Genomic DNA, 25,491 nt, shown 5'->3' with positions numbered 1-25,491 from the left:
AGCAATATGTGCAGAGCACAGGTCATTTCACTGCAAATTACAGATAGATGCTTCAGCCCCACTTCCAGTCAGTGCGTTAAACTGTTGGCTGTAAAACTTGTCACCTTCCTCTGACCTCTGGTTGAGATGAATCTTCTATAAAAGCAGCTGACGATGCAAATTGGATGGCATAATCATCAAATCAACAATCTGTGACATGCAGCCCACCTAAAGTGGGGCAATAATGTAAGTTTGACATTTGGATCCAAACACTTATGAACTGTTCTTTACTTAAAGTCAAACTGAACTTTTAGTTCTTAATTCTGCTGATTTTTTGTGTAAGGAAATATAAATATAAATAAAAATAACACAACAACCATTGTGCATATTTTTCCCTTTTTTAAAAAGCAGGAAAAACAGTTTTTGGTCGTATTTCTGTGAACAGCATCAAAGCTTCCTTCCTGGCTGGACCTTTCCCACGGCAGCAGGTGGCCGACCCTTGAGGGCCGGTGATGCTAGTGACGTGGTGTCAGCGTCTGTGGTGCACGACTGACTGGAGCACGGACATCTGTGCCTTTAACAATATCAAACTTTAGGGAGAATGCAGTATGCCTTCCACTGACAAACTGCAGGCTAGCTCGCCTAGCTTTCTAACATTAGCACTGATTCCCACTGGACGTTACTCGTCATTCATCTTATACCAGCATAGAAATTCATATCACTATGTTGGCTTGGTTATTGCATCATAATTAATAAAGTTAGCCTTTCTAATATGATGGCTAACATTGTGAAAGGGTGCATTTTAACCCAAATCATGATCTTTTCCTGAAGTAGTTTTGATACTTAAATGTGACCAAGCTGCAGCAGAAAACTGAAAATAATAAGTGAACGAAGTCTAAAAATAACAACTCAGCAATAAGTTCCACACAGGAGCTAACACAAACTAACTAACAAACAAACTAACAAAGTCCAGCGCATGACCCGTTCAATCCACCATGACCTGCACCCTATGCAGACGTATTTTGGTCAGTAGCTATGATGATCCTGCAGCAACATTAATTATGATGTTGTGATGTTGATGTAGGAACAACACCAACACAGCGATATCAGAAAACCTTATATCAACACTCGCTGAGTCATCAGCATCTCAAGTACAGTCAGAGCTTTGTTAGTTCTACATTATAATTATACAAAGGAGGGGGTCTGGATGGTGTTCTTTCATGGTCCAATTGTAGTGATGGCAAACCTGTAATCACCTGCAATTCAAATCACAACACAAAGCAGCTGACATACGGAATCACTTGCTATCACAGAGGAAAAATAAATACCCTTTTTTTTTTTTCTTTTTGGTAATTAGTACGTCACTCAAAACCAACACAAATGAAAAAGCCTATATGATGATTCCTTGATAAAAATGTGTTTAATTCTGACGTTAAATTTAAAAAAACAGCAGCTCAAGACAAAGCAGTCTGGTATCACTTGCAGAGAAAGTGTTTCATGTGTAGTGTATTTGGTTATGTTTTAACCTGCCATTTGGTGTTTACTCTAATCCAAAAGGCTGAGCACCAGAGTGAGTGAACAGATTTTTGACATGGGTGGCCCCGGTGGATACGGCTGAGTTGGGGATTTAGAGAAAAAGGTCTGAATGAAGGCCTAGATTGGAGGACACGAAGCTTCTCAACAGGACTGCACAGTCAGGTGACAAATGGTGCCCCAGGCCAGACAAGTGCCAGAAATGGCCTCTTAATCAATCAGAGGTCACCATGGAGGTTCAGTCCAGACTGCCCCCACCCCGAGAGGCAGCCATCTGATAGAACACTCAAGCCAAGCCACAGAGCACACAGCCATTTCTCCTAGTTAGCACACCACTGCTGCTCTTAATGTCATCTCATCAGATCTGAAAAATGGACCGCTCACAGCAGAGTCTTTGTATGTCTTTTCCTTATTTTTACAGTAACACTAAGTCAGGCGAGCTGTCTTTCACACGTTTAAGTTCAGCTTGACAGCTTTGGTTATTCTCTATGTGTCTTCTGAACTTGCTCTGCTGGGTTTTCATATTCTCAAATGATGTTGCTGTAGTAAAACATCCAATTTTGTGGTTCTCGCCATCTTTGGCCTTAGTCCCAACCTTAATCCTGCAGCCCCCATCCTTGACACATGGCCATCTGTACTGGCATTTCAGGCAGTAAATAAGGGAGTGGAGGGTGCTGCACTCTCTGGTAGGCCCAACCTAAGGCCAAGCCCTCACATTCTCCTCTGCACCCCGAGGCCCACCCTCACACACCCCCTGGGGTTGACCTACACACTGCAGGGTCCCCCAGGGAGAATATCAGGCTTTAGCACAGGCCTTCTGTCCTCTGTCTACCCCCATCCTCCACGCACATCACTCTGCACTCCCACCATCCATCCGTCCATCTCCCTACATCAATACATGCTCACTATCAATCCAAACACACTCTCTGTCTCAGAGACCTTTGTCATTCAACCATCTGCTCCACTTCTATTACTGCTGTGTTCATAAACATGTCTCCATTTAATCATCTGTTGTCTTAAATGTGAGGTTTGTTTAAGAAAAATTATGTTTTGCATTGAATTTTTTTAAAATGCAGAGGTTTCTCGGGATAATCAACATCCTGCCTCAACCTCACTAGTCTTTGCTATCACATATGTTATTTCTGATGGTCTTTAATAAGAAATAATGGGTTATCCTTTCACTATCCTTGCGTTGGTGGCAGATTGAGAGCTGTCAAAGCCAACAGGAGCACACCAGAACCCATTAAAACCTTCTGAAATGTGTCACATTGCCATTACACCCATGGTAAAACTGTCAATTCACTGGAAAAAGAGACCAATCAATACACCCACCAATCACCAGCCACCCACAGATCCATACATGTATTCACCCATCCTGACACTCACTACCTCCGTCTGCATACACCTTCGACACATTGATCTATCCATCTTCCCCCTCTCCCACCATAATAGATGCTCGTGCTGATTCAGTCCCCACAGGATACAGAGACGTCACACAGAAGTAACCCAGGACTGATGGAAACACTGTGCGCTAAGATTTAAGAATGACAGGCCAGAAGGAAGGCGATGAAAGTCACACAAATGACAGAGTAGACTTTATCAGCCGAGATAACCCTGGTGAGACTGGAGGAAAATGGAGAACTATAGGGGGCCCGAGGAAGAAGAAAGCTTCTGTCAAATGAAGAGACTGGATTATCAAGAATTGGAAAAAAAAAAAGAGGAAAAGGGTGGGACAAGTGAGGGACAGGCGGGCACAAAGACACGAAAGAAGTGCCAAACCGGGATCAGGCAGATCAGCAGTGCAAACTAGTGTTTCCTGTGCAAGTATTGAGATGCAGATCCCACTTTCTCAGCTCATAATGGGGGCTGTCAGGAGTGTGTGTGTGAGTGGGTGAGGATGTTCATGTGGGAGAGATTCTCACACATCTGCTAACCTGCTTCTCTAATGGGGTGCAAATGGGCCCCCATTGTTGGGCCTTGCGGACCTGGTTGGAATGATCCGACACGTTCAGGGACGACTTGGGCTTCGCATGCATACGAGAACACGTCCTCACACTGATGTTTACACACACGCGCAGAATGCCTAATGCCTATGTATAGATCAGGCTCGAGCAACACCAGGACAGGGATCAGGTCACATTCCAATAGAGATTTATTGTGTTTATAGCATGCAATAATGTTTGTAGTATTGTTTTATCGAAAAAAAAATATATATGTGTGGTATGTGTTTCCAGATTAAAAGTTATGTTATAGCACAGTTTGCTCTGTACGTGCAAAATGTATGGGTTTGTCATGCATGTAAAACTTTTTCTCCACACTTTTATATTGCTGCCATTAATAATTTCTCCACTTTTAATAGAAACATCTGCAGGAGGCGATGTGTGCTTAAACCATCTAATTCCAAACACTTCCAAAGCTGTGTTTTACTAAGCAGCCCCAACTCAGCTGAAATGATTTTAACTAGGCGCTATTGCTGACTTGGAGTTGGGGGATGGGGTTTAACGGAGGGGAGGGGAGGGGAGGGGGGGCAATACGGGGTCACACAGGAGGAGAACGGGAGGGAGGGGGGTCGTTTTTTTTCTTTTCTCTCCAAGCTCCAGGAAAAAAAGAAAAAAAAAAAAGGAAGGAAGCCATAGCAAGGCAGAGAAGCCCGAACCAAGTGAGGAGAGACGGATGGTGGGGGAGGGACCGGAGCGAGAGCGCTGCTTATTGGTAGGCTGCGGCTCTCTCTCTGGATGGATTGACTTAGCACGGGTCGAATTACACCATTTGCCGTGCATTAGTTTGTTTTTCTCTCAGCCAGGAGAAGTTGACTCACCGCGACGCGCTCAACATATATATTTTTGGGGATTACAGCTGCACAAACGGATACAAATAACCAATTCAGATGAGGTGAGTTCCTCGCCGCTACATGGATATACTTTGTTGCGCCGCATTACGCAGTGAAAGTCAAGGGGAAAACTAGAGAGCAGAAGTCTTTGCTGGGATACAAAATATTCCTTCTGACCACGTCGCTATGCTGCTCTGCAAAAACTGATGCTTGCATGGCAGAGAGGGTTCAGGTCCGGACTATTTTCACTATCTAAAATACTATTCATTCATCTCTTTTACCACTGGCAGCATTTATGTGCACGTCCCGCTCCGGAGCGTCTTTCCAGCGCTCATAAACCAAATCGAAACTGTTTACTCACCTCTGTCTTTGTGAGACAGTTTCTCCTGTCAGAAATCTAAGTTCTAGGGTCGCATCATTAAACCGAGAATCAAACTGGTGAATTTAAAGTTATTTAAGGGCTGTTTATTCGAGCAAAGAAGCGCAGAGAGGAGTTTAGCGTAAATCTGGCTTTTCTTTTATTCTGGTGGATATGTGCTATATCACGCTGCCCGTCAATCCACACGCCCTCTACTATGTCAAATCAGCATTAAATCAATAATCGCGCAGGAGGTCAGAGCGCGGTGGAAGTTAGGAAGGGCAGCGCGTCGTTAATGTTTATGTCTTTTCCCTCTGGTTTCTGAAGTTAATAGTAGTGGAAGGGGGCTGGTGTACGGCCGTATGAGGGAGGGGGCTGTGTGGTCGTGGCAGAGCTTTGAAGATCAGTCATCAGAGCGCAGGGGCCCGGGGACGGAGACAGAGCAGGCAGTCCGAAGGCTCACATGCGAGCGGAGCTGAAATCTGTGCGCAACTGGATAAAAGAGAGAAGTGGGGTCCGGATGGATCTGAAAAGAACAGGAATATCACACGCTGGGTGTTTTCTCTTAAATGGATTACCTGAGGAATATGATATTCAGTCGGATTGCCCCATTCATGAGTGAATTCGGATACTCCAGGTAGGTGTCCACCATGATTTTAATTATTGATAAAGTCTATTTTTGTTCTATTTTTACGACACTCTCTGTGTTGTATTATTAAGATGGAGCTTGGGTTTAATAAGGGACATGTCACTACTGGCTTTTATTCTATCCGGGGAGCTACTTTATGAACAGAATCCATGCAGGGTAAATCAAGTACGCAGATTTCAAAGTGTGCCCATTTTGAAAACTACACATGTGCTTTAAAATCGGAATATTTTATTTTGAAATGTACACACAGATTATGATTGACCGACAGTAAAATCAGAGCCACCCCAGCTACTGTTGGTCCTCAACAGACCTTTCATGCAGAGAAATGTCCTTCATTTTCTACAGTTTCAATCACAAAAGCTAATATTTTCTATTGGGTGTTGCTCAGAGTTGGTTTGAATGGCTTAAAGCGTGGATTTAAGTGTTCTGTGACATTTCGATTTAGCAGAAATCAACTTGGAATAAAGGCACATGATTGCACGGACCATGCTGGCCAACAGTATTAAACAATAAAAGACGGGCAGGACGGCCAGCACTTGAAGGCTGTTTTCTGCGCACTCTGCCTTTAATGCCTTTAATCGATTTAATGTATTCCCGATTTCATTATGGTATTCTTCTGTTGGATAATAAATTGGAGAAGCGCTCGTAACCTTTTTGGAGGCAGCGCAGCGCGAGAGCCCAGCCCCGTGCATGCATTAGATGTTGTGGAGGCAATAAACGCAGCCCCATCACTGTTGTCAGTCCACCGCTGTCCCCCGCGTCTTTGTTGTCTTTTGTATGAGTCCCACATGTGGGCAAAGGGGATCTGAAAAGATTTACCACGGGTAAAACTTGAATGCCTTTACGCCCCAGTCTGCACAATGCAAGCATTAGAGCCCGGGCTGCTGCGGGGATTGTGTGCGCAAAAGAGGAGCGGAAGATCCCCACGCAAAACTTGAAAAATGACCAGCGGATGAAGGAAGAGGAGCAGGAGAATAATGGAGAAACAGAGATGATCAGAATGGTTGTTTTGTCTCGTAAGGACGCTTGTAAGTGTGAGTAGGTTAGAGTAGTTTTAGGACTTGTTCTGCTCTGCATCATTATTTCAGAAAATGTGGCCAAATGAAGTTAATTAGCAAAATGAGAAAATCAAAGAGCTTATTCTAGAGTTGTCACTATTGACCAACCTGGCGTGCTCAATTAATCTTTAAAAAGGACAAATATGTACACTCATTAATTTCAGTTTGTCTTGGGTCACAATTTTATTGGTGCGCTCCTCAAACCAGTGCAGCCCCTTTACAGAAGTGAAGAAATTTGTTTAAAAAAACATAAAGCAGGTGTGAACGTGTCCCTGAGAATCTGTGTGTCAGAGCCAGCTTAATCACCCAAACTGTATAAACTTGATATCGACAGGAGCGCCGCACTCCAGCCAGGTTAAACATCAGAACCAGCCGTGGGTTCCTTTGACAGCACAGCTGGCTGATGTGCCTCACTTCGCCTCACTGGTCACAGGGTCAGAACTCAGCGACCAGAACAATCACCGTTAACCTCCACTACAGCCCGCCGTAACCCCGGAACAGCCGCCATTAAACCACTCAGCCTTATGGTTGCACTAAACTGCTGCACAGAAATCAGTTTGTTCAGCGCTAAATTGGCTGAGTGGTAGAAGTTTGACCCTGTGTGCAGCATTTGGAGTCAATATGCTTATACAGGTTGCTTTGTTATCCCAGAACCCCCTTTTGGGAGCCCCCAGAACAGCTTCCCTGAATCCAGGTCCACTGACCGGGGGTGGGGCTCTATTGTGTTGACTTGCCCAAAGCCCCTTTTGTTTCTCGGTCACACCTGCAGCTCAGCCCCTTTGTGCTCCACTATAGTAGAACTACTGCTGAGAACAGCCTTTCTCCTGTTTCACTCCTCCTCTCGCAAGGTGGAGAAGAAAGGGAGGGAAGCTCGGTTTAGGGTGGCACAGCCCACTCCGTCTGCCAAATCTCCGAAGCAACAAGTCCAACCAAGCCCCTCAGAAGTGATCCTTAGGTAAATAGCACGCGATCGGGGTAGTGGTTATTACTGAAGTGGGAAAAGGAGTAGTAATCATTTCTGGGCCTGTGTGGCTGCTCTAATCATCTGGCTGACTCACTTTCCTGTGTGGCTGCATCTTGATTACTTTCTCAGAGCCACAGCTGAGAGCTGAGACAACCGTGTTACAGGATGCATCCAGTTTTGGACAAACGGTCAGGCACGCTTACACACGCATTTAGACACACATACACCAAGTGCGTGAAGTGAAATGCTTGAAACTGAACTCCCGGGCTATCTGGTTTCTTGTGCTGTTTGGTTTACATCTCAGCATGGTGCACGATGACAAGTCAAGCAGCCTCAAGCAGCCTCAAGCAGCAGCAGCAGCAGCAGCAGCAGCAGCAGCAGCAGCAGCAGCAGCAGCAGCAGCAGCAGGCATTGTTCTGCTGGGATTACAGCCACCCATCACATCCACACACAAGTTTGGGAATCTCACGCACTGCTGTTGTTTGCCATCCTTTTATTAGCCCCAATTCTTCCCAATAGGACCTCCCTGCAAAAACACATCCATCCAGTGGTGCAGTGAGGACGTTATGGCTAACATATGCCGCTGAAAGCACGGCCAAAAGGAGAATATGTGCTAATCTGTCATTTTAAGATCGGAACACTAAATCTTCAGCCTTAACTACCAGAGCTGCGCTACAGACCCCAACACCCACCATCAGTAGAAAAGGCAATCCAGCAGACCCGCCCCCTGCCCCCCTCCTCGTGTTTAACACCATGGGCCAGAGCCAACAACATCAGCAGGGAAAGAGTGTGGTTGTAGGACATTGAAAAGCCTGTAATAACAGAGGTAGAGTGAGGCCAGGCTGAATGGCACTGAGTTGCGTGACAAGCCCAGCGTCTCTAGGCTTGTTGAGGCCTATATGTGCATGCACACACTCACACTCACACACACACACGCACACGCACACACTGGAGGGCAGCAACCAGAGAACGCAAAGGAATAGTCAATAGAAAACATGCTGGGCTCACTAGAGATTGAGAAGTAATTTTAGATCGCTGACCTCTGGATGTCTTCTGTTTCTGTTTTACATTAAAGTTTCTGAGGAAAGCCTTCGCTTCTGCAGTACGGCTATTACCATGCAAGGAATCATGGGAGATCGGAGCAGAGCTTCTGCCTCTGGTTGGGCTGTTTTTCTCCTGAATTGTTAAGTGAGGCAGAATGGCAGGAAGAAAGTATGTCTGCGCTCATGAAGAGGTGATATAGAGCAGGACTCCAAATTCTGACAACCAAGGAAATGATTTACCTGTGAACACGGCCAAGTTGGGGCTAGAAGCCCAGCCTGCAGCCTGTATGATAGCACTACTGAATTGAAATGTGGAGCCTGGTTTATTTACCTTTCATAGCTCCTCTCTGTTTCTATTGTTGTGCATTTGGTATCTATTCCTGTCCCAGGCTTCTCCCAGAAACTCAGCAATTTATTGCCTGGGTTTTAATACAGCACCTCTCCGGATGCGAGAACATCTGAACCGAGTCGTTAAAAAAATAGCTGTGATGCTTTTAAGGAACACTGCGGTCTCTCTTTGCTGAGCAGTAGCATCACTTCTCGTTTAGATTAAGTTGCTGACAGTTGTTCTTTTGTATAGATCTGGAAGCCTGTGTGCATAGATCTGTGGATCGTTTGTGTCCAGAGATTAATTTGTATCTAGATTAGAGTATAGTACTGCTGCAGCGTCATCGATGTTTGTTGTTGTCGGAAGAGAAAGCAACCTTTTTGCCCTCAGACAATCTCTCTATTTTGTCAAAACATGAAACCTGTAATTTAATGATTAAGTGGACTAATTGAGATGAAGCGTTGTCTTATCCAGGCATTACTCAGTCATAATGACACTGCTCTTTCAAAGGCCTCAGTATCCCACAGAGTGCTGAATAGCCATGATTACACACTGGTGATGACTAAAACACACTGGCATTCCTTCTACACCACTTCCATTCTTCTTAGTGGCACATCATCATACAGAAACTGTTTAGACAAAAATTGGATTACTAGTGCCCGGAAAAAACACGCCGTGTGCTTTATATCAACATGTACACTTCAAAGCAGGGCGACCAATTTGTATGTTTTGTAATCCACATACAAATGTCCAAAGGCTGACTTGTCTATATACTTGACAACCAGGTGTATTAAAGTAACTTTAATGTTTTAAACTAAGTATTTGGTTAGATTTGAAAAGCCCATGGTGACCAGATTGTGAGTAACAACTTTTCACGTGGGCTCCAGTGATATGGTGACGTCCATAGACTGCCTGTGCTGGCTGCTGATCTGCCATGCTTCCTGTGTGGATCAATCAAAGCACTAATGGCTTGGCAGGCGGGGCTCGCAGACTGCACTGGAGCAGGTGTGCTTTGGGGCTAATTGAAAAATGAGTCAATACTTTGCGTGTGTGTGTGTGTCTGTGTGTGTTTGTGTTCGTGTGTGTGCACATGCTTCAGTCTTTGCATTACCCCGTTTGAAAGAACGATTGTGTGTGTGTGTGTGTGTGTGTGTGTGTGTGTGTGTGTCTGTGTGTGTGTGTGAATCCCAGTGTGCTCCCAGCTAATCCATCCCTCTGCCTGTGTGACGTCTCCCGGTAAATTGTTTATATCCGTTCAGGCTTTGCCTGCATGAATAATTTGTTTGCCTTATAAATATTTGAATGTACACCGATCATTAATATGCACAGACACAGTCTGTCTCTAAAGCACTCCTCCACGCACTAACATACACACTAAACCCCTGCCACTCCCACAATAAATTATTACCAATGTAGTTGCTAGTGTATCATGTCTACAATCAGACGCTGTACAAACCACCGTACACAAAATTTACTACTATGTCAAAACAATTGTACATGACTGGATTGAAAGATGTGTGAATCACTGCACTGCGATCAAGCGCAGCAGCTCTGAGGAAGGTGTGGAGCAATAACAGCCAACAAAGCGCTAATAGAAGTCAGCTAAGGTCAGAGCAGAGGCCGCGCTACTGATGGCGATGAAGTTGCAATGTGCTGATTAGTGTTGAGCCCGGCCCAGGACAAACCAATCAGAGCACAGATGTACAGAGACAGCAGGCCCGCAACGTTTCTAACAGAGTGGACTTCCGCTGCATCCAACACACACCGAGACACCCCACCAGTCAGTTGGCTGACCTTCGCTTAGACAGCAGATGCAGGGAGAGGTAGAGGGGAAACGCCAAGCACTGCCACTGAGAGCTCAGTCATCAATAAGCCAGAGAGGGCGTTATGTGTGCCGTATGTTTCTATTTTACTAACGTTGTGGGTGTCGGTAAGATAGGAAAAACGAGTTTAATGAAGGTTTAGCATTTGGCTCATAAAACTACAGCTTGCAGCCATGGGTTGACGTTGCACAAAACGCATTTACACGTCAAGCAACAAAAACATGCTTTTTGTGTGTGTTTCCAGGTAACATCTCCACTAGTGTGAAACAGGAAGTGTCGTCTGAGCAGCCATGGGCCAGAGAGCTGCGCTTCTGCTCAGTGAGCTGCTGCTGCTGCTGCTGACAGCCTCACGCACTCTCCTCGCAGTCAGCTTCCCCGAGGACACCGTACCCCTCGACGTGGTCGACGCACACTGTGAGTACACGCACGCATGTGAACTCAGCAGAGACGGGGGTAGAAATCACAATTACTGCAACATCACTGAAAAAAACAACTATCTTTAACATGCACTTTTTTACCAACACACAGAGGGAGGACAAACACTGGCAGCCTCCTTTTTCTAGCCGTGTCAGCAGTTCAGACACTAGCATGCCATATCCATCGTAATAAAATCAATCTGCTGTATGGTCAGTTGTAGCATTAAGTGGATTTCATTTTCATCTCTGTGATGGAAGAACAGAGATGTGCTGACATAGGCAGCCATTATCTAAGGCAGAAACACAACACAATAACACACACAGATATAATTATACAGAATATACACGAGGTATTTGTACTGTGCCATTATTTTGATTGCAGGAGGATTTGTATAAAGCACACACACAGCATATTTGTTTCTAATCAGTGCAGTCCCAGCTAAAAGTAGCCAAGAGGTGAGTGTGGTTTATCCGCGTTCCTACCACGAGTGTCTCATTAATAGTATGTGTGCGTGTGTTGTGTCCTCGCAGTTTCACGGAGGTACCCTGTGTTCAGAGGCAGGCCCTCTGGCAACGAGTCACAGCACCGCCTTGACTTTCAGCTGATGACCAAGATACAGGACACGCTGTTCATCGCTGGCAGGTAAACCCTCACACACACACTCCATCTCTCTCTTTCTCTTTCACACACCCTCCACCCCAATATACTCAGTCACTCCTTGGCAGGTAAACAGTGGCGTAAGAGGGGGGAAAAGCTCTTAGTGTTATTGGATCTGTGGCTTCTAGGCCTGCATCTGATGTATATGGCCTGTATTGATCCAGGAAAGGCGTCTATCATGCCGGTCTGACGCTCTGTCAGGGATTTCTTGGCATCTTAACATGTCTTTTTGGTATTTATGGGCACTGGGATTAATCTGACCGCCAGCACTAATATTGTAGCATGAAATCACTTTGACATCTACAGTATAAAACTCCCACCTCTGGAGCCCGCGTAATCACCACCACATGTATCACTGCTGGCAGATGAATCCTCCTGTTGTCAGTTTGGGATATTCACATGTTTTTACTGAAAGTGAAGCAAAATGTTGCTCTCTAAGGGCTGATGAAATTTGATCCTCTGCGGTTTTATTACATTTTTTTTAAATAATTGGTGTATAATCAAAACAATAAGTGGCTGTCATGTGAAATGGTATAGCGGAGAGGATATTCAAGTTTTCACGCAACAGCCAGTTGCATAAAACCACAGTTCACTATGCATTTACTCTCTGTTTGTTGTTCACATGGTACGTTCAACCCGGCATTTAAATGAACTGTGTTTTAGTGTCATCATTTTACATGTTTTGACAGAAAAGTGCTCAGCTTTTAAAAAGGAAAAGATTGGTTTTAACCCGTTTCCCTCAGACTTTATTTTACTGTGAACCAAGAAGTGCAAGAAGAGGCTGAAACCATACTTCACAGTAAATGAACCGTCCCTCTAAGAATGTGAAAAATGAGAAATGGCCAAACCACACAGCGGATGTGTTGAAAATTATATTTTTAATTTTGGCCTGAATTAATTTTTCATTAAAAAATGAACCCTTAAAGCCACAGATTTTTGTTTTAAAAAGAGTAAAACTGAAAATGATGAGCCCTGTATATTAATATATATATATATGAGCATGTCCATGGCTGTGCTGTGTCACTGAGCTGTGTGTTTTGTTGTTGTCTGTCCACAGAGATCAGGTGTACCTTGTCAGTCTGAGAGAATCCTACAGGAATGAGATCATTCCTTACCGGGTAAGATTCTTGCCACAAGCTGCTCTCTCAATCCACAAACACTAAAAGGGCTCCATAGAAAATACAGAGCCATTCATCACAAACTGGACAGGTTGTAAAATGAGAGAGTGGAGAAGGGAGGACTGTGTGCGTGCGTGCGCACGACTCAGTGTGTGTTTTCAGTGTGTCGTGCATGTGTCTAATGCTCCATGTTGGATTTTACAGAAGCTTACATGGCGATCGGGCCAAGCCGACAGAGAGATGTGTGCCGTCAAGGGAAAACACAGAGTACGTATTAAAAACCTTCCACCTCGCACCTTTTGTTCTGTATTCCACCACCCGGACAAAAGCTTAATTTGTGAGCAGAGAAGCTTGCTGCCTCTGAAGACACTGTTCCATGTCGCGTGTCTGTTTTCAGGACGAGTGCCACAACTTCATCAAAGTGCTGGTGCCCAGAAACGATGACCTGGTGTTCATCTGTGGTACCAACGGCTTCAACCCCATGTGCAGATATTACCGGGTCAGTATGCAGTGCCAGGACCTGCCATAAGCCAAAGTTTGCAGGCTCAGATATGCACAAAATCACACACACATCAGGATGAGTATCGTAGAAACGTCCTTAAAGCAATTCGGGTAACACACCCGTTATTTTAATGTCTTTCTACACATTTCTGACTGATGCATTCTAGTGTTTCTTCGTGTTTTCACCCCATCTCTCGACAAAACTCTTCTAATGTGTGGGTGATTGTTGTGTTCCCTTCAGCTGGATAACCTAGAGTTTGATGGCGAGGAGATCAATGGACTGGCACGATGCCCATTTGACTCCAAGCAAACCAACGTCGCCCTTTTTGCTGGTAAGGGTCAAACTCACACACCCGCCAACACACGTAGTTAGTCTTGCTGAAGAAGAAGAAGAACTAATGTGTTCCTACTTATGCTCTCATTATCACCTCTGTGTCTCTGCCTCAATAAAAATGTGCCCGCAGCGGTAACAAGTCAGCCAATTAAGCCTCATAAACGAAGAGGAACAACAAAGCATTGAAGAGCGGTGTATTCTAGTTTTCGGTGACGGTATTCCCTGTTTTGTTTTTTTTAGAAGGGAAGCTGTATTCTGCCACTGTAGCTGACTTCCAGGCCAGTGATTCTGTCATCTATCGCAGTATGGGTGATGGCTCAGCCTTGAGGACCATCAAATATGACTCCAAATGGCTGAAAGGTACACAAATGCCTCTTCATCACACTCAATATTTATTCCGCTCTCGCCTCACCTTCCTGGAGATACACGTGTATACCTGCCAGCTAGCTAAATGCCCATGGTGCCTTTGCATGGTGTAAGTATGTACGTGGCTGTCAGAGCTGTTTTTGGAGTGATAGAGATCTCTCCTGCCTTGCCAAGCTCCACGGGGATATGTCCTGTTCTCTCCCAGGCAATCTAGGTCACCCCCAGTCATATACAGCCTTGTACAAATCCCTGAAATATTCAACATGCACAGTGGTGGTGACGGTGCAGAAACACACTTCAACTCTCTGCCTCTGTCTCTCCCTCAGAACCTCATTTCCTGCATGCAGCAGAGTATGGGAATTATGTGTACTTTTTCTACCGAGAGATTGCAGTGGAGCACAGCAATCTGGGCAAGGTAAGACAGCGCACCTGCCATTTATAATGCATTACATATTCCGCACGGCGACAGTATGCAGGCCTTTATCCAAAAAAGGCTTACACCTCCCCCAGTGCATGTGTTTCTGCCACAAATGGCCCAAGTGATAATGGAGCCCATTCAGGCGATGACAGTATATCGCATTAGAATACACGAAAAATTTCAACAGCCAGTGTTTTGCTGGGAATGTTCTACTAATGTAAAACCATTACACAGTGAGAGGATTTGTCTCTTCCGGAGATTTCGCGCTCCGTGTCTGCCTCTCCCTATGACATGCACACACGCAGAGGGCATTAGTATGTTCCAGGCCAAACTTCAGCTTTGACCACGGCTCATCTCATCCTGAGCTGGTCTGGCCGAGCCGCAGGAAGCCAGCATCCTCCATCAGCCACCAGCCAATAAATATTTCAACCCTACTAATGCTTGGGTGACACCTGGCCTCTGATGGAGGTTTGCACTGGTGAATTATTAAAACACTCAAAGCCAACTGCCTCACACACTTCATTTATACGCTAAGCCTTTGTAATATGTGCAATCAAACACGCATTCACACCTTGCTGCTCTGAATGTTGTTTTTTTTTTTACATTTGCTCCAGTCAGAGTGAACAAGCCCCACACACAAAGTCAAAGATGAGGGCGTGTGTTTGTTAAGTCGTCTGTGGGAGAGTTGCGACGGGATGGAGAGATGCATGCATTATTCAGCACGCTGAAGTGTTTTTAGTGACGTTCGCTCAGCTGCTTTCCTCTTCCACCCCGCTCCCCGCAGGTCGTGTATTCCCGTGTCGCCCGGATCTGTAAGAATGACGTCGGTGGGTCACAGCGGGTGCTGGAGAAGCACTGGACATCGTTTGTGAAGGCGAGGCTGAACTGCTCCGTGCCTGGGGAGTCTTTCTTCTACTTCGACGTGCTCCAGTCGATCACTGACATCATCAACATCAACGGAGTTCCCTCTGTGGTGGGTGTGTTCACCACCCAGATGAACAGGTGAGCCACGGTCGCTGTTAGTTGTTGAATTAACCGATCCAGAGGAGCGAAATAAGACACTTGGAAGTCAAACACGTATGTTACATTGATGTCTTTATCTCTCCGCAGTATTCCAGGGTCAGCGGTGTGTGCCTTCTCCATGGCTGACATAGAGAAAGTATTCTGGGGCCGGTTCAAAGAGCAGAAGACTCCTGACTCCGTGTGGACTCCATTTCCAGAGGAGAAGCTGCCCAAACCTCGGTAAGGATTTTTTTCTTTGAGCAGGTGGAGCATGACTCAGCAGCTGTTTACCACCTGTCATTTTTTCCCCTTTTCTTAACCCTTCTTTGTCCAGGTTAAACCCAGTGCAATCAAATCTTTTTCACTAGTAAGGGACCAAGTTATTAGCGTTGACCCAGCACACGCATTCACCATCTGCTGATGATTAAATAATTAATTTGGCATAATTAGACGCCTTGCATATTTAACCTGTTTATAGTCAGCACGTATATTTGTAGCCCAGCCCTCTGTCCAAAACACATAGTCCAGAAAGCACCTCATTACCCCAGTGAATCATTGATGGAGGATAACCATGCATATGTATATTTTATGTTTCCAGCTGAGGCCTTTTTGTGATCCTAATAAGCACCTGCTCCTCAGCCCCCACCCTCTGGTTGCACTTTTCATCCAGTTCAATACACGCTATTATTACTCCCTGGTGTGTGATCATATGGGCCGATCTTTGACCTTTTGCCCTCTGTGTGTGTGCACCCTCCATTCCAGACCCGGGTGCTGCGCAGGTTACGGTCCAGCTGCGTCCTTAAAGAGCTCCATTGAGTTCCCGGACGATACCCTGCAGTTCATCAAGTCGCACCCTCTCATGGACACAGCTGTGCCTTCCATAGGGGATGAACCTTGGTTCACCAAGACTCGCGTCAGGTAAATGCAGATGCACCTTTTTTATTGCAAACTCATTTTCATGTTTAACCAAATATCCTGAACTTCTCTGGTTGCATGAGTGTTTAATGCAGCCTCATGAGAAGTAGCTCTCCAAGAGCTTCGCCTGAACAAAATGATATTACGATAAGTATGATGTATGAGTTTGACGCAAACTTTCATTCATCAGTGCTCCTGACGCCCTCTGGTCAGTACTGATACAGTATGGAGGTTCAATAGTTAACAATCTGTCACACATGGAGATATCAACATTGACATGTCTCTTAATCTAACATGCAATGAAGTAAAAAAAAAAAAAGTTTGCCCTTCAGTAAATGACAAGCTGGATTTATGTATTCAAAATGCCTTGTCCTGTTTTAATGGGATAACCCCCTGCTGTGAGTAACACATGCTTCTCTGCTGTGTGTGAAGGTACAGACTGACAGCGCTGGCTGTGGACAATGAAGCAGGACCTCACAAGAACTACACGGTGGTGTTCATCGGGGCTGAGTCAGGGGTCGTCCTCAAGGTTTTGGCAAAGACCTCCTCTGTTTCCCTGAATGACAGCCTGCTTCTGGAGGAGATAGATGTCTTCAACAAGGCAAAGTAAGGATACACGCACTTTCACCCTCTCTCTGTCTGCTTCTGTTCTCCTTTTCTCTTCCCCGTCTGTCCTCTGGCAGAGGAGTCAGCAAATCTTAAAGTGAAGCTTCCTGGCAAAGACGGCGGGGCTAGTCTGTCTGCTTTCTGTGCATGCGTACGTGTGTAATTTCATTTTTCTTTGCGCTTATTTGTGGATGCTAACACACCGCCGCCGCGTGACAGAGGTTAAAATCCTGTTAAATTGTGAGAAAAGGCTTTATGCGACTCCTCCACCTAACAAGTGATTAAATCTACCGAGACTGAAACGGCAGACAGTCTTATCTGATAAACCTCTGATCAAGTTTCTCGCTTCCCTTCCCAGGTGCCTGTCTAACCACGAGGATGACAAGCGTGTCCTCTCGCTGCACGTGGACAAAGACGCTCACAGCCTCTATGTTGCCTTTTCAAGCTGTGTCATCCGTATTCCCCTGAGTCGCTGCGAAAGGCACTCTTCCTGCCACAAGTAAGTGACACCCTTATGTGCATGCAGGGGGTTAAATGTGCTTTGAACGGCCGGTCATAGGTTTGTGACTTTATTGTTTTGTTTTTCAATAAATGTCATAAAAGGAACGATAACAGTCTCGCATTTTGCCTTGCGGTTAATGTTCAGCCAGTCACAAATTATTATAGTGCATTTCCTAGAATGATTTAACCCAGTGTGTGTGTGTGTGTGTGTGTGTGTGTGTGTGTGTGTGTGTGTGTGTGTGTGTGTGTGTGTGTGTGTGTGTGTGTGTGTGGCAACCAGGTCCTGCATTGCATCAAGGGATCCTTACTGTGGCTGGAAGCCTCATGGAGCCTGTGAGAGGATACAAGCTGGTGTTTTGTGAGTTCAAGCCTCAGCTGCATTGTAAAGCGGAAATACTACAGAGGAGAAAATGAGTTAACAAGGAATTTGATTAATCTCTCTCCACCTCCTCTTTTCCTCTCTCTTTTCAGGTCTGAATATGAGCAGGACATTGAATTAGGAAACACTGCCCACCTGGGAGACTGTCACGGTACGAATCTCATCTCCATGCCATGCCATCTCTCCTGAGACACACACACAGATACACATACACTGACACACACATGCGTTCATGTACGCAGATGAAACACAAACTCATCTCCACACACACCATAAGCCTGCACACTCACACCAGTAACCACTCCAGTAACTTGCCCCTACATAAGTCTATGTGCAGTATTAACACACACATCTGCATACAGTACATGGCCACCTGTAACTTGTGCCGCCCACGAGGCAGAAACATGGACATGTACAGTTAAGGGTCATGCTCAGCTGGTGCAAATGGCCGAGGGCTTCATACATCTTCAGAAAATGTGCCTTTACTGATTTTGCTTTAAAACTTCCGTCCCTTCATTTGTACCAACTAAACATGACCCAGGCTGAACCCCAGTATTGATCAGAACCAGAGGGCTTCTAGTGACTCCAGTGAGAGAAGGACACTGCGAGCGAGTGCTTTATATCTCCATTATTAAGCCAACTAAACTGCACTCTTAGTGTCTCTTAGGGATTTTAGTTTTTACTTCTGAATTCCCTTATGCTGATTTCTTGTTCTTTTAATTCTTTTAGCGTTTTTGGGCACTACATCAGCGCCAGATTACAAATCATTTGGCGACCCTACCTCTGGTTAGTTTGATCTTTTACTCAAATGGTTTCTTTCCTTGAGTTCAGCATCTCCAACCCTGTCTTTCCACCACTGCCACCATTCATCTTTTCTTACCAAGCACCTCCTGAATGCTAAAGTCACCTGCTTCATCTTCATCACACCAGATTCACCAGGCGATATCGGTGCTCTTTCTCAGCACAGATTCACTTCCTCCTTTTCACTCATCACTTCCTGTTCCGATCCCTCCTCCCTCTTGCATGCCCACCCACCATCCTTTGGCATCCTTACTGTTGTGTACCAACTCCTCTTTGAACCTCAGTATCCTCTCTTTTTCCCAAATTGTTGCAGCGAACAAACAAATATGTACTTTCATTGGTCTGTGAATGTGATAAGACAACACGTTGTTAAAGGTTAACTGTGGTTTATTCATTATTTTGTCAGACACTAACCTTAAAAATCACCCATTGCCTATGCCTACTAACTGGGATGATAACAGTATGCTTTACCCACGTCTGCACAATTTGTTAACAGTTTGTTTGTCACCACAGACATGGAGTTTTCATCAGCGCCAGTCACTGTCCACCCCAGTGGGCCCATACACCCCCCAGTACTCATACCCACTCAGAGCCCCAGCTCTGGACCTGGTCCAGAGCTCTACGGCTCAGGCTTTGTGCTGCAGGATGACCCAGCCACCTCCCATTCTTTAGACTCTATCCCAGGGGGCCAAGAGGGTAAGGCCCGCAGGGAGGCAGCCAGCATGCTGCATTGAGCCTGATCTGATAGCTGCCAACAGCTCACACTAAGCCACATAAATGAGAATCCACACATAGGCACACATATGCAAACACACATGTGCACACAGTGGCAGCTATTTAGGGTTTCCATTAGTTTCAGATAGGCATTTTCATACATAATTTATGTAACTATACATATTATATTTTCATGTTGTTTTGTTAAAATTGCAATTTTCTTATGTTCTTTCTTTCTTTTTCTTTCTTTCTTTGTTTCTTTCTTTCTTTCTTTTCAATTATTTATTCCTAGTTTTCTAATCATTAAACCTTACACTCACTGTTTCTTTACAACCTTTTGTTTGAATTTAGTTTCTGTCTCTGCCAGTGTAGTTTTTGTTTTTAACTCTAGCTCTAGTAACAGTTTACCCTGGCTGGTAGATCATTGACTGGGCCTGCTCTGCCACATCACCGCTGTGGCCGCACGGTGGATGACTAACTCTTTCAATGTCTGTGGTTACTAACAAACTTCCAGTAAAGCAGTAGCTGTCCCAACACCTGGAAGGCAAGCACTGCTTCTCTTTCCTTTGAACAACTTCATGCTGGTTGATCTCTTGTGCGAAAAGATCGATTTGGCTCGCTATCTCAGATAAGAGTGCATTCCTAACCCTTTCGAACCGGTTAAACGCATGACAGAAAGGCTGTAGTGAAACGTGGATCAAGGCAACACAAGTCTTCCCTTCTGAACTAACATAGCACTGCTAGTTGCAGATGGTGAAATGGATGTGGGTACCTAACAGCTTCTGCCAATTTTCACCATAATTCTTCTTCATCTGGGTTTAGATGAATAGGAATGTGTCGGTATTTATGGAATTTGGTTGTGGTTGACTGGCTACCTTGTATGGGGGAGGTGTAAAAGCAGAAACTCATGCATGATTGTGTTCACACATAAACATGCACAATTCTGCTGCTGAATGGGGAGGGATGCCTCACTGAGCACTTTGACACTCTTCGCCAGGGAGTTAACCAATGCCTCAATGTTTTGTAGGTGTGTGGGATATCCAAGCAGGTGAGACCAACCAGATGGTCCACATGAACATCCTCATCACCTGCGTGTTTGCTGCTTTCCTCATGGGTGCTCTCCTGGCTGGTCTGATTGTTTTCTGCTACCGAGACTCATTCCTCCGTAAGCCAAGACATGTCCACAAGGATACAGAGTCTGCACCGTCCTGCTCCGATTCCACTGGGAGCTTTGTCAAGCTCAACGGCCTCTTTGACAGCCCCGTGAAGGTACGCCATAAAAACAGCTCCAATGCTACATCAAACTTTTTTGTGCAGAGGAGTTATTGAACAAGATACGAAAGGTGTCTAACCTTACTCATTTGATCTGTTGTCACAATCTTAGGAGTACCAAACCAACATTGATTCTCCAAAGCTTTACACCAATCTGCTGAGCAATGGCAAAGACCTGAATACAGCCAACGGTGACACCAAGACCATGATCCTGCGGGAAGGCTGTCAGCCACCTGAGCTGGCTGCCCTGCCTACACCTGAGTCCACCCCTGTGCTTCAGCAGAAAGGCCTGCAGCCCATCAAAAACCAGTGGGAGAGAGCTCAAGGGAAGGCCAGTGGGCCCCGTAAGGAGTCCAACTCATCAGTGAAGAGTCCTCAGTTCCTTCCTTCTTCTACTTCTCCTCCAAACTCCAACTCCCACCCACCTCATCTCACCCTGGGCCATTCCCACATCCCGAGTGCAGTTGTCCTGCCCAATGCCACACATGACCACCCTAACTTTGACAATGGAGATGATACACTGCCACATTCGTCTGAAAAGAAGCTGAAGAATCCAGATCCTAAGGGAAGTCGGAAAGACCAGAAGAGGTCTGTGGATGCCAGAAATACCCTAAATGACCTTTTAAAACACCTCAATGACTCTGTGGCCAACCCCAAGGCCATTCTTCAAGAGGGATCAGGGCCCCGCCCAAGGCAGCAGCTCACACTGGAGCCCATGGAGGAACTGACTGAGGTACCCCCCAGGGTGCCCAGCCGGGAGGCTTCCCTGTACTCCCCTTCATCCTCCCTGCCGAGGCACAGCCCCACCAAGAGGGTTGATGTGCCCATGCCCACCACTCCCACGACGCCAACAGGCAGCCTAAGCATGGGGGGCACCCTGGAGAGGCAACGAGGGGGCTATCAACTCCACCGGAGTGCCTCTCAAAGGCAGTCCTTATCCACCTCACCAAATGGGGTAACCATGGGGGTGTCTGTGTCTCGCCAACACAGTATGAACAGAGGGGGTTACATGCCCCCAACACCCCCCTCCAGACTTGACTCCCATGGCGGAGTGATGGGGGCAGGAATGCACTCAGCCCACCCATCCTCTGTTTCCCGACAGAGCAGCTACAGTGGGCACTGCTCACTCCCTCGCACAGGGCTTAAACGGACCCCATCACTAAAGCCAGATGTGCCCCCTAAACCCAACGGGTTTTCACCACAGACTCCACAGATGCGAGTGGTCAATAAGTACAGTTATTGAAAGAGCAAGGACACTTCTGAGTGAGCTCTTGGCCTTGACTGTAGAGCTTTGAGCCCTGAGGGCTTTTGGGGGGCGGGGGGGTTACGGATGGGGTTGGGCCTATTGTGTGTTTGTGTATCAGCTTGAGGTGTTTTCCCCCTTTAAATGATATGCACATTCACTCACACTAAAAAGGGAAAATCACACATGTGGCCAAAGATACTCCTTGGGGCTTTTTCGCTCCCTATGTCTCCATCTCGCTCCCTTGTCATGGTAGCCACAAGATATGAACAGTGGACAGTGGTCAGTCTGCTGCTCCTCATTGTATCTGGGCTTGGGTGTCGCCCGTTCCCATATCAGGTACGAGGTTTAGGACACTAGCTAGGGCCGCTATGGCATCTGTGCGTGGGGTACCAGGACAAACACAGTGAAATACTTGAAGAATGGGTCTCATTTGTCACTGCCCTTGAGCACTGTCTTCCCACTAATGTGAACTGAACAAAGAGACGAGGTAGGCAATGCCTTTGTTAGCAAGATGGCTGGGGGCAGAAGAGAGGAAAACTGAAAAATCATAGTGTGCGTGTTGCTTAAGATACATATGACTGCAAACAGCTGAATCAAGAAGCAAACGAACAAAGAAAAAGCGTGCAAATGAATGTGTTTGTTTGTGTGTGTGTGTGTGGGGGGGGGGGGGGGTTGACTGGAAAGCAGGTTTGTGTAAAGGCAGTACACGTAATTGGCTTTCACATTTGGTTATCAAGAGTGGTGCCACATGCCAGAGGATGCACCTTAAGATCTAAGACCTAAGTCACTGTCTCTCATTTCAACAATATTATATCTTCTCTGCTCTTGTTTGAACCCATCTGAACTGATCCTAAACCATATTTTTTGTGTCACGCTGTAGTGTTTCTGGTAATTAGGTTAGGCTGAGGTGAAGTGAGTCGTGCTAGGTGTATACTGGGACAGGGAAATTTTACATAGTACATTTGCTGCTATTGGTTTTAGACATGGGCGTTTGTCTTGGATTTTTTTCGTTACCAGACTTTGATAGCCCTCGATATGGGTGTGCACATCTGCTTGTGTGTGTGTGTGTGTTTGTGTGTTATATTGCAGATAGAGGCCATGCAGTACAGTTTTCAGTAACCAAAAGCACTGTTAAAACTGATACATGGCAAAAAAAAAAAAAAAAAGACTGAAACCTCCCCTAACCTCCACTGCCCCTTTGTAGGACTTTACTGGTGGTTCAAGAGACTTCTTTCTTTATGTAGCAATGGTATTAAGAAAAAACATTTCTCATCTCATTCTATAAATGAATTTTGAACAACATGATTTGCCTTTATAATGTTATAATGTGTTATTTAAAGAATTTACCATATGAAACTAAAGCAACACCAATGGTTTAGCCCATGTATATGAATTCAACATTTCAGGGCACTTCTCTTCTGTTAAACCCGTGTGTCCCCTAATAGAAGAATACTAGAATTTTCTTCATACATTAATCCTATTAAAGGTATATAAACTGACCCTAGAACAATACATGGATGTAACACCTCTGTCATCTGCCGTGCTGGTTCTGCAGCCCGTGTTCCCTGTGCAGCCTCCCTGCAAGTGGCCAGTGTACAATCAACACAACATTTACCAATGTGTCCAAATGAGTCATGCTGGGAATGACAAGATCCTGTACATACTTAAATATTATAAATAAGGAGTATAAATATTTTTAGGCAAGTGAACCTGAATCTGTGCATTGTGTGCCTTATTCACAAAATGAACTAGTACATTGTATAATATTGGCAAAGTCAATTGGTCCTCTGTATGTTATTGTCATATACTATATAGACAATTTTTATATTAGCAATTTGAAAAACAGCAGGATGTGTTGGAAAAATCCCTCCCTAATCCAAACTGAAGTGATCTGAAAACAAATTGTCTGAATAACATTCCACTTGTGAATGCTATTTGTAGAAAAGGACAGTCAAAAAGACATTAATTTGGGGCATAAATCAGTTTCTCTCCTTTACTGCCGGTGTTGAAAAGAATGGTGTTAATCCACCACGTAGAGGTGCCATGCAGTGAATGTATTTTCTTGACAGTGGGATGTAGGGTGGTTAGACCTCGTACTGTGGAGCAGTCGGCTCAACGCAGCACATCCTGCCCACAGCCAATGTATTAACACAGTGTTCATGTGAAATCCGTCTGTTGGCATGGGCGGTGGTCACGCAGAATCTGTAATTCCCCAGGATTGCAGTGGCAGGAATTGTTTCTATTGGCCAGTAGGGATGACTGAGGGATCATTTCTCTTAGCAATGGGTTCATTATTTGGGTGACATCTGCAATCCTATCCGAGTGTCAGCTGCCTGTTCAGCCCAAAGCCGCATTTTGTTTACAAGTGATGATTGTATGTAAAGACTTTCTGCCTGTCATCTAAACCAGTGTTTGGGCTCTCTTTTCTACTCGACACGTGCACACTGACATCACAAACATACACTCAACATAGACTGCTCAACTGCCTTGTACATTGCAATATGAACTGGGTCTTTGTGTTGCAATCTAAATTGAAGCCTTTATATTTCTGAGCTCGGTGTATGTGCAGATGAACCGGATTTTGTCACGTAATTTTGATTTAAATACTGTGCAACATGGCGATGCAAGGCCAGCTGTATATATGGTCTCCAGAGTATTTGAGCGTGTAGATATGTTGTAAAGTTGTACTGTGAATGTGTAAATAATAATGATGGTCTTTGTTTCATGATATTTTTTGTTGATTTTTTTAACACGGCATGTATAGTTGAAATAAAACATTACTGCACAGAAGATGGGCCTTGTTTTGTTGTTGTTGTTTTTTCAAGTCATGGTATTTTAACCGGTTGAGTTTCAAAAGTCGACTCTTTCTGTTATGTCACAGAACATGATGAGAAGCTGCAAACAGTTAAATCAGACGCTTAGTGTCTTTGCAAATCCAGCCTAAGAGCAATGAGATGTTTTCAGTACTTAGAGCATGACTTGGGTGGAGGTTATTTATCTGTCCAAGCTGAGGTCTGTGAGCTGACTATCAGAGACATTAAGAGTCTGCAGAATGATTAAGAGCTTGAGACTATTTTTAGAGCTGGGTTGTTTTGAAGTTTGGGGCCCGTGCGGAGTCAACCACACCAGCTAGCATGTGGGAAAGTTTCCAGGGTAGTATGTTGCTGTATACACCAACATCTGGGCTAACTGCTGCTCAAGGCATAAGATCTGAGCCACCAATTAGCTGTAGAGGAATGCACACACACACACACACACACACTAGATAATGCATACATTTAGATGCATGCAGCATCAACATCCAATGCATGATGTTACGCACAGATAGCCTTGTAATAAGATTAGCTGCCAACAACAAAGAAACAAAGGAGTGATGGTTGGATGAAGAATAATCACTATGATGTGTTTCTGATATTCAGACCGGAAAAAAATTAAACTGCTTGTTCTTCATGTCTCAGAAAGACTAAAAACATACAATCGCGTGTGCTTCATGTGCTGCAGTGCTGAACCTCCAGGCATTCGTGTGTAGTTCACACAAATACATGCAGAAAAACACAGTGTAAAAACAGGATTTTGTGTGAAAACATGACAACAGGAATGCAGATGTCCGAATTGTTCCAAATCACACAAACACGGGATGTCACGGTGGCTTAGCGGTCTGAAAACACGTACCACATAA

The 25,491-nt window shown here is 45.1% G+C and overlaps 1 protein-coding gene across 8 annotated transcripts; it reads left to right on the top strand.

Annotated features, from left to right (window-relative positions):
* Positions 1-4,245: 4,245 nt before the first annotated feature.
* Positions 4,246-24,602, top strand: sema6d (semaphorin 6D). Of its 8 annotated transcripts, none has more exons than XM_070985555.1 (20): positions 4,295-4,404; positions 10,810-10,979; positions 11,513-11,624; positions 12,697-12,757; positions 12,962-13,024; positions 13,155-13,256; positions 13,500-13,590; positions 13,833-13,952; positions 14,285-14,373; positions 15,161-15,378; positions 15,487-15,618; positions 16,141-16,296; positions 16,726-16,899; positions 17,258-17,398; positions 17,681-17,758; positions 17,872-17,930; positions 18,509-18,565; positions 19,094-19,276; positions 20,322-20,563; positions 20,679-24,602. In XM_070985555.1, the coding sequence occupies exons 2-20, from the start codon at positions 10,856-10,858 to the stop codon at positions 21,807-21,809; spliced, it is 3,333 nt and encodes a 1,110-aa protein (XP_070841656.1). In that variant the 5' UTR covers positions 4,295-4,404; positions 10,810-10,855; the 3' UTR covers positions 21,810-24,602. The 8 variants fall into 8 exon arrangements, with proteins under 8 accessions (XP_070841909.1, XP_070842078.1, XP_070841656.1 ...); XM_070985642.1 differs by lacking the exon at positions 4,295-4,404 and adding an exon at positions 5,201-5,337; XM_070985808.1 differs by lacking the exon at positions 19,094-19,276 and having other exon boundaries at positions 4,246-4,404.
* Positions 24,603-25,491: the final 889 nt, after the last annotated feature.

Source organism: Chaetodon trifascialis, chromosome 1 (genome assembly GCF_039877785.1).
Source record: "Chaetodon trifascialis isolate fChaTrf1 chromosome 1, fChaTrf1.hap1, whole genome shotgun sequence".
Taxonomy (NCBI): domain Eukaryota; kingdom Metazoa; phylum Chordata; class Actinopteri; order Chaetodontiformes; family Chaetodontidae; genus Chaetodon; species Chaetodon trifascialis.
The sequence above is the reverse complement of the archived record's forward strand: the minus strand, read 5'-3'. Positions and strand labels throughout refer to the sequence as shown.

Excerpts from the sequence above, each read along its gene's own strand:
- sema6d (XM_070985555.1), top strand. The coding sequence starts at position 10,856 with ATGGGCCAGAGAGCTGCGCTTCTGCTCAGTGAGCTGCTGCTGCTGCTG. Across the intron at positions 15,379-15,486 it reads TTCACCACCCAGATGAACAG|TATTCCAGGGTCAGCGGTGT; the intron begins GTGAGCCACGGT and ends ATCTCTCCGCAG. Across the intron at positions 16,297-16,725 it reads TTCACCAAGACTCGCGTCAG|GTACAGACTGACAGCGCTGG; the intron begins GTAAATGCAGAT and ends CTGTGTGTGAAG.